We start from the raw sequence: 8563 nt of genomic DNA, 5'->3' as shown, positions 1-8563 counted from the left end.
AAGGAGTAAAGATGTGGTAAATCTGAAATGTTTGTTCATGCTTATCTATCCTGTGTATACGGTTTCATATTTTTTTCTTATCTTTGATTACTTTACTCTGATATATTTTACTAATACATATACTATCTACCTTACTGCTTCATGGTGACACTAATAATATAATTTTACAGCAATCTTTTTTTTTATTAAAGACAAATTTAATAACCTTTTGCACTAAAGATAAAGAAAAAGTTGGAATTTAATTGTCTGTCCACACCAGGATTAGAAGTGATGGATTAGATTTTATTCCATTCAGTGCTGGTTAGAGATCTGGTGTTCAAATAAAAGAAGAGTCTTTGTGATTAATTTGGATGATTTTTGAGAAAGGCCTGGAGTTTTCAAGAGAGATGGTTTTCATCCTGACTAGAGAGGATCTTTTAATTTATCTGAAAATATATGACAGCAAAACTACCTGGCTGACTGATCAGAGTTCATCCCAGGACACAGCCTTCTTATCCCACCTGTAACTTTTCTGGAGCTGGTGCCTAAAATTCCTGCTATGGGGCATTTTTAAATTAGCTACTTTAGCAAAATCTAAATGAATTAATACTCATATTATAAAGAGCACAATTAGACCAAACGTTATAAAGAGATCCTCCACTAGGAGTAACTGCATTAGTAACAATTTCAGCTAAAACAAAAAATATAACAGTAGTTTAAAACCATGTTTGCAGTTTAAAATGCAGGTTGCTACAAATTCTCACTGACTGAATTGTTGTTTTCATCTCCTCAGTTGTTAACTGGCCATAGTTCAACAATTAATCAAGGAACAAATAGTGCTGAGCTCTGTTTATCTCAATACGTTTTATGTACTCATTATATAATTAGAAAAGTTGTAATTGCATTTTACCTGAAAACTTGACACAGAGCTCAGTGTCTGCATTAAGTTAAAAAAAAGTGCTGTACAAAATGAGAATTTAATTGAATTAAAATACAGTATTAGTAAATTACTGTAATTCTGTGCCTGTTGTGTTTGTTACTTTAAACTGTTTTGATTTTCAGTTTCTGTTTTAATAGATGTCTTTGATTAATCCTGTATCAAATGAAAAGCAAAATATAGCAAGCACATCATCAAAGGATGTTTCCACAAGCTACACTAGTGTTAGTACGGGTTCACATTGCTACAGGTATTATCAACAATGCTACCTATATAATTTCTGTTGAATATGTTGCTGAACAAAGTATTTTATAGTATCTCAATTGTTATCAATATTACATGTATTAATAGACACAAATTAAAACTTTTTTTTCTTTTCATTATTTAGCATGAATACCACTTAAAGTACATTTGCAAACCAAGCAATTTAAAATTAGTAATGTCTTTAATGCATGCCTTAGGACTCAAATCATCTTCAAATGTAACATTCAAATAAGAGGATACTCTTACAAATGTAATATATATGTAAATAATCACGTTTTCATATTGATTCTAGACAAGAACAGGTCATTCAGCCCAACAAAGCTCGCCGGTCCTATCCACTTAACTCTTCTAAAAACACATCAAGTCGAGTTTTGAAAGTCTCTAAAATCCAACTGTTTACCACACTACTTGGTAGTTTATTCCAAGTGTCTGTGATTCTTTTTGTAAAGAAAAACTTCTTAATGTTTGTGTGAAATTCACCCTTAACAAGTTTCCAACTGTGTCCCCGTGTTCTTGATGAACTTATTTTAAAATAACAGTCTCGATCCACTGGACTAATTCCCTTGATCATTTTAAACTCTTCAGTCAGGTCTCCTCTTAATCTCCTTCTCCTTAAACTGTAAAGACTCAGCTCTTTTAATCTTTCCTCATAACTCATCCCCTGTAGCCCTAAATCAGCCTAATCGCTCTTCTCTGGACTTTTTCTAGTGCTGCTATGTCCTTTTTTGAATTTTATTAGTTTATGTAGTAGTGTCGCACATTAGCCAGATTGTTACTTATGGGCAAAGTAGTAATAAATGTAATTTATTTAAAATTTCTTACAATATAAAAATACAATAAGATGATAAGAACAACAACGTAGTAGATTTCATGGGTAGGATGGTCCAGTTTGTCTATAGGCAACATTTTGAAATTCATCACTTTTACTATTGATCCTTCTATCTCAATATGTAATTGCTTTCTTATTTTTTCCAAGAACATATACAGAGGTTTACACTCCAATTCTAGTTGAAAGTGATACTAGTAGCTCATCAGAAGATGAATTTGCTCACAATGTTGATTGGTAAGTTTCTGTGGTAACACTTTCTCTTCCAGTCTGAATAAATGTAGTTAATATGGTAATTGTTATTTAATAATGATTTAATATCTGTTTCATTTATATGTTCTTTAGAACAACTCATGGTTATGTAAAATCTTGTTATATATCCTACAGATATTGTGGCTGTTGCTTTTTTCATATACTTTTTCCTCACTAGTTCACTTATACTGGTTATTTGTAAAAAGTAAATTTTATTTCTCCCGTTTTTAATTTTTGCATACAGTTTTAATGACAAAACAGTTAGTGTGGAAGACATCCTGGAATATTTATTTAGCTATGCAGATTAAGTCTGAAAAAGTCTCACGGTTCAATATAAACAGAGCTGACATTTGGGATGGAGCTCTACGTGGTTTTAAGCGTTCATCCTTTGATCCAGCACACACCATTTTAGTGAAATTCAGTGATAATACTGGCTACATGGAAAGTGGCATTGACACAGGAGGACCCAAGCGAGAATTTTTAGAACTCCTAATGCAACATCTTAAAGACAGAACACTATTTGAAGGAAGGGAAACTGAAAAATACTTGACCTGTGACAGTGCTGGTGAGTATTATGAGCTGTCACATCCTGTAGTGGACTGACATCTTGTACGTGTATGATTTCTTGTCATTTGCCCAGTGTAGCCATTATATAATGTGCATTAACTATGGCTGAAATAAGTTAATTTAAGCAATGGGTAGTTGAATGGATGTGGTGACTGGTTTTGAACTTTGTTTTTGTTTTAGCATTTGATAATGATGAATATTTCATGATTGGGTGAATGATCACTGTGTCCATGGTGGTCCTGGGCCACAGTTCCTTTCAAAAAACTTGTTCAACTATGTTTTATGTGAAGGTAACTTTTCCCCTGATACAAAAGATGTTTGTGATCCAGAAATACAGATGCTACAAAAGGTATTACGTGAATTTATCTGCATTTTAAGTTTTAAAGACTTAAATGCACAGTAATACAGTAATGCTTCTTCCACAGAATGTTTTAGTGTTTTTTGAAAATTGTATACTTCATTAATTAGGATTGTTTGTGAGAAAACTAAACTGATATTTATTTCACTGTGCTAACATTGTTTTGTTTGTCTATGCATGTTTCATGCAAATATATAAGTACATATTATTTGTAATGTATTTGATTTTAATACAATAAATTAGATTGTTATGTAATACATAAGACCCTTTTTAATTTGAAATGCTCTGTGTATATGTGTTCCATTAGGCTACCATACTTAGATGTGTGTCTCCTAGACCGCAAGGTAGTCAATGCTGTGGGGTAATCCAGGGAATAAATAGGATCTCCTTTGCATCCCTGTTGTCATCAGTGTATTTGAAGATAGATATTGTAATAGTATTTTTCTGTTTTAAATGTTTTGGAACCCTGGACATGTCAAATATTTGATGTCCTTTGGTAGTGGCTATTACTAAATTACTTTTATAATGCCTCCAGTTTCTACAAAGCAGTTAGATTTAAAAAAAAAAATGTGTACAGATAATGTATATAAAGAACCATACATAATATGTGTAAAAACAACTAAACAAACAAAATATGCTTCTATAAATCTAAATGTTAAAGTAATTAAAAAAGTTGGTTTAATACCCCTTGGGTTCCTTTTTGGGCAAGTGCTATAAATTTGTTTGCAAACTTTTGAATTAAATATACTTTTCATATTTTAAAAATGCATTCTTTTCTTTGTGACTGACTGCTATTAATGTTACATTTTATTATAACTTTGAAATGAATTAGATCAAGTCATCGTCCTCAGTGGAATGTCTTAGGAGTATAGTGGAGGTGCATGCTACAATGCTTATGATAGCGGGATGTCTTTGCCATGTTATCAGGGAGCTTTCTGATAAAGACAAAATTGTGGAAGATTATCTGAAGTGGTATTTTTTCACCAGAAATGCTGCTTGTATTCAAAGGTAAGCTGTAATAAATGCTTTATTTATAAATTCTAAAAGTTACCAAGATGAGGAAGTAGCATTTACATTAAACTAGAAGTGAACAAATGACACACTAGAGGGATTATGCCTCTTGACCAGCATGGAAGTGTCTCAGAATTCCCCAGGAGGATTTGGCAAAAGATATTGAAGATTCAATGACATTTGTCTAGCTGAGCATGTTGCCACCATGATTTTCATCAGAATAAATGTAATGAAAGTGAAATTAAGTAGTAGTTAATAGCTAATCCAAATTTTCATGTATTGCTGAGGAATGTGGCACATACAATATACCACATGACTTTAGTCATATACTGTATAAACTAGCAGCAGCAAAGAATATAGGGTAATGGTGAATATATGATGTCATTTACTAACCTGGTTAATTCAGGTGAGGGTTACAGGAGGGCTTAAGCCTATCCCAGCTAGAATAGGACAATAAGCAGGAACAAACTGTTGACAGGGCGCCAGTCCATTTCTGGGCAATCTCACACACACATACACTAACCACATCAAACACACACTAGAGCCAATTTAGTGTCACCAATTACCTAACCTATATGTCTTTAGACAGTGGGAAGAAACCAGAGCACCACCCAGAGGAGTCCCAATCAGTGATGGGAAGAGCATGCAAACTCCATGCAGGAAGGACCCAGGACACAAACCTAGGTCTCTTACTGCGAGTGTACCAGCTCTTCCACTGCCCCAAAATGTCACCCTTAAATGGTGACTGTTTCTTAATCGTTTGTATAGTGCTGGCATTCATTTGAAGTAATAAAAAATAGTACTACTAACATATTAATTTGCACTATAATGTATTATTTCTGAACACAGGAAATGTAAAGAAAAAAAATAGTAAACCCTGTTTTAGCAGCAAACATAGCAAAGCTAAAGGGAAGTCCAAATGCTTGTTTTATTATCAGTGTGTATGTGTGCTAGAAAGACTTGTTGGTTTTCATTGCAACAGTGTATTTACATTGTAGATCTGTATGTTCATAGCAATTACTTCTGTTGACATGTCAAAGATTTTGGAAACAATATCTCATTGTGAGTGCTCCTCAGAAAATGGCAAAAAGTGACACATTATAGTTTCTGTGAGAAATGCACTAAAACCAAGAAATGTTTGCATCTGTACTCCTGAGGTTCTAGCAAACAGTGCTGCAGATCTTATGGAAACATATCCTCAGAAGTTGACATCACAATATACAGGTGTGTGTTGATGGTCATATTAGTATGTGGTCCGTGTTTTTGGGCAACGCGTTTTATGCTTCACCGAGATCATAATGTGACATGCATTACATTCTCAAACCTGCCTAATCCCATTCATATTAGGGAGGAGTGGGTTGATGATTTATCTTGCATTGTGTTCAGAATTTAATATTTTTTTATGTGAACTATATCTTTGGTCTTCTGGTATCATCCTGTTTGTCCAGGTTACAATTGGCAAATGTATCATATCATCAGGGCTTCTGCATTCCCTAAGCTGCTAAGCTATCCATAACATCTTATATAGTCATAACACTATATGCAGTAAGGATGACAGACACTGACCACCTTTCTTAACATGATGTACAGTACATCACAGTAATGAAATATCCTCTCTTGAGTATGTCCTTCCTTGGGCATTAAAGGTGGTTTTACATTGCCTGGTCTATATTGTCAACTCAGTCTCTTGGTAAATGCATTTTATTTATTGTTTTCTAATGACACTCACCTTGTAATATTCAGAGTATGAAATAAGTGCTGTATATAAAAACCTAATAATAACCTAATCTTTATTTGTATATGTTGTTTGCAGGTTCAAAGAAGGACTAGCCACACTAAATGTTCTTGAAGCAATGAAACAAAATCCATCAGGATTCATGAAATACTTCTGTTTTTCTGAGAAAAAAATAACAGCTGAAATTATAGAGAATCTTTTTAAAGCTGAGTTTAGCCAGCCTGGTAGCAACAGAAGACAAGAGGAACTGAGGATAGCTGCATACTGGGCAGACTACTTGTTAGATATTGAAGGTCTGAATTCAAGTATTGGAGAAAATATTTGTTTAGTATACTTACTGAAATATGTAATATTGTGTATAGTACATGTAGATTTTCACCTTACACAATTTATGAAAAAAACTACACTGAATGTAAGCGCAGCAGGAGACACACAAGGTTCTGTCCACAGGATGAGAGTTTGTATTCTGTGTGCCCACAAGTTTAGAGTACAAATCAGCGTTCAATAATTTACTTCTGATAAACACACAACTAAGATAAACCAATTAAGCAATTTCTGCTTTTTTAACTTTTACAATTCATAGGCCTTTTTAGCTGGCTAGCAATTTATGCATATACTGTATTAATTAATGAATTTATGCCTGTTATATTGGTTGTTTATTTCACCAACATTAAACTAAAGTTGTCACATCTCTTAACCAACAAAGAAATAAGGGTGTGGATCTCTCAGGGTGGTTCCAATTTATCATTAATGTTTAAAGATTACTTTTACTATGTGTTTTGGATTGATTAGATATTACTGTAATATTTTAATTAACACTGACTATTGTTTACAAAGCTTTATATACAGTACAGTATGACACCTAATCATAGGTTTGGGCTGCTATGCCACGTGATCAGGAATGGGACCAGCAAGAATAAATTATACAATGCAACAAAGCTGCTGACATTGGGGTTGCACAGTATAGTGTTACTGAATCTGAAGATATTAATCCAGATATTAAGGAAAGAGGAAAAGGAAAAACAGTTTGGTCAAAACACATGCATATAAAATAGTTATGCTTATCTGTACAATTCATTTTGTGTATTTAGCAACAAAATTAAATGTGATGCACATCATGCATTATGCTATGCACAAAATGTATAATACTGGTTGAAACTGCTTGAAGTAATAACATCAAAGGACAACAGTGCTACAGATTCATTCTGGGTTTCATACTTCACAAAGTTTTAAACTTTAATAACGCATTCCAATAAAATGATTACATATTTAAGAAGCACAAACATGTTATATGAATTGTTTTGTTGTATGAATTATCTGCCTGCTGTTTAGAGATAGACAGTTATCATCTCACTGTGTTAAATAGTGTGAGTGATCAATATGTAACAACTAGGGTGGGCCAGAACTTTGTTCAATGATGTGGTGCTATGAAAAAGAGGGCAATGTGAATGAGTTACTTAATATGTGAAACAACTGATATTAACATGTGCTTATATTTTCTTAGGTAAAACATCATTTGCTGAACCATCTTTGGAAGATATCCTCATGTTCTCAACTGGTGTTTCCTCAATCCCACCAATCGGCTTCCATCCAAAGCCAACAGTTAATTTCTTGCATAATGAGTCACCATATCCCATTGCTCAAACATGCACCAATTCTTTAAGCATCCCCATACATAAAACATATGATAAATTCAAATATCATATGAATTTTGGTATTTTAAACTCACCTGGATTTGGACAACACTAAATTCTGATATAATTAATGAAAGAATACCAATCATCATATTTTTGCCAGCCCTGAACTTGCTCTTTCAGTATAATTTTTGTGGAAAATGTAATATTAGCTATGTCAGTTATTATGTTTTGAACGTTTTTGGCTAATTTTACATTTAAAGTTGCTTGAGTTCATTTTGCAAACATGGACATTTTTTCTTTAATACCGAATAACCAGGATCTTCCATCAGTCATTTTTCACGTAATTTCATTTTGGTCAGTTGTGCACAGTTACATTTTGTTTGCAATTATGTTATTAATGATGTTAATTTTTCAGAGAAAGGAAGTTGCTAAGTTTTATGTTTATACATATTTTGTGTAAATAGAAATTTTACAATGTAATACTAAGAGCTTTTTTTATATTTCATATTATGTAAGGTTTTAAACCATACTTTTGAAATAGTTTGACTTGAACCTTGTTAATGTTGCTTCTCTGAGATGTACCATTGAAGTGATCTTGTTGTTATTAAACAAACATTTGTAAAATTAATGTTCATTTTCAAATAAAATATGATGGTTGACTTCAATTTCCAGTTCAATTATAATTATTTTGGTAATCGACTTTTGAACAGAAACAGTCTATCCTGTTTAACCTTTCCTGACACTTACAAGTTCAAGAAACAAAACATTTAATTGTTTAACTACTGTCAACCTTTAATTGTACATCAGTAAAAAAAAAAACCACAATATTTACTACTTCTTACACTATTCAAACTGCCAAGGTACTTATAGCTCACAATCCTGTTTAAGGATTTTATTACATCATTTATCATTGTAGCTGAACCTCTCCAATCAAATCAATCAACATTTATTTATATAGCACATATTCATACAAAAAAATGTAGCTCAAAGTGCTTTA

General features: G+C 32.7%; 1 protein-coding gene across 1 annotated transcript; it reads left to right on the top strand.

The window, feature by feature from the left end:
• The first annotated feature begins 4103 nt into the window (after positions 1-4103).
• Positions 4104-7681, top strand: LOC120532172 (G2/M phase-specific E3 ubiquitin-protein ligase-like). Its single transcript, XM_039758044.1, has 4 exons — positions 4104-4191; positions 5352-5418; positions 6008-6222; positions 7434-7681. Exons 1-4 carry the CDS (start codon positions 4173-4175, stop codon positions 7676-7678), a joined length of 546 nt encoding a protein of 181 aa, XP_039613978.1. The 5' UTR covers positions 4104-4172; the 3' UTR covers positions 7679-7681.
• The last annotated feature ends 882 nt before the right edge of the window (positions 7682-8563 follow it).

The sequence above is a fragment of the Polypterus senegalus genome, chromosome 7, assembly GCF_016835505.1.
Source record: "Polypterus senegalus isolate Bchr_013 chromosome 7, ASM1683550v1, whole genome shotgun sequence".
Classification (NCBI taxonomy): domain Eukaryota; kingdom Metazoa; phylum Chordata; class Cladistia; order Polypteriformes; family Polypteridae; genus Polypterus; species Polypterus senegalus.
This window is presented reverse-complemented; position numbering and strand designations above follow the sequence as displayed.

Excerpts from the sequence above, each read along its gene's own strand:
- LOC120532172 (XM_039758044.1), top strand. Across the intron at positions 5,419-6,007 it reads GTTGACATCACAATATACAG|GTTCAAAGAAGGACTAGCCA; the intron begins GTGTGTGTTGAT and ends TGTTGTTTGCAG. Across the intron at positions 6,223-7,433 it reads CTACTTGTTAGATATTGAAG|GTAAAACATCATTTGCTGAA; the intron begins GTCTGAATTCAA and ends ATATTTTCTTAG.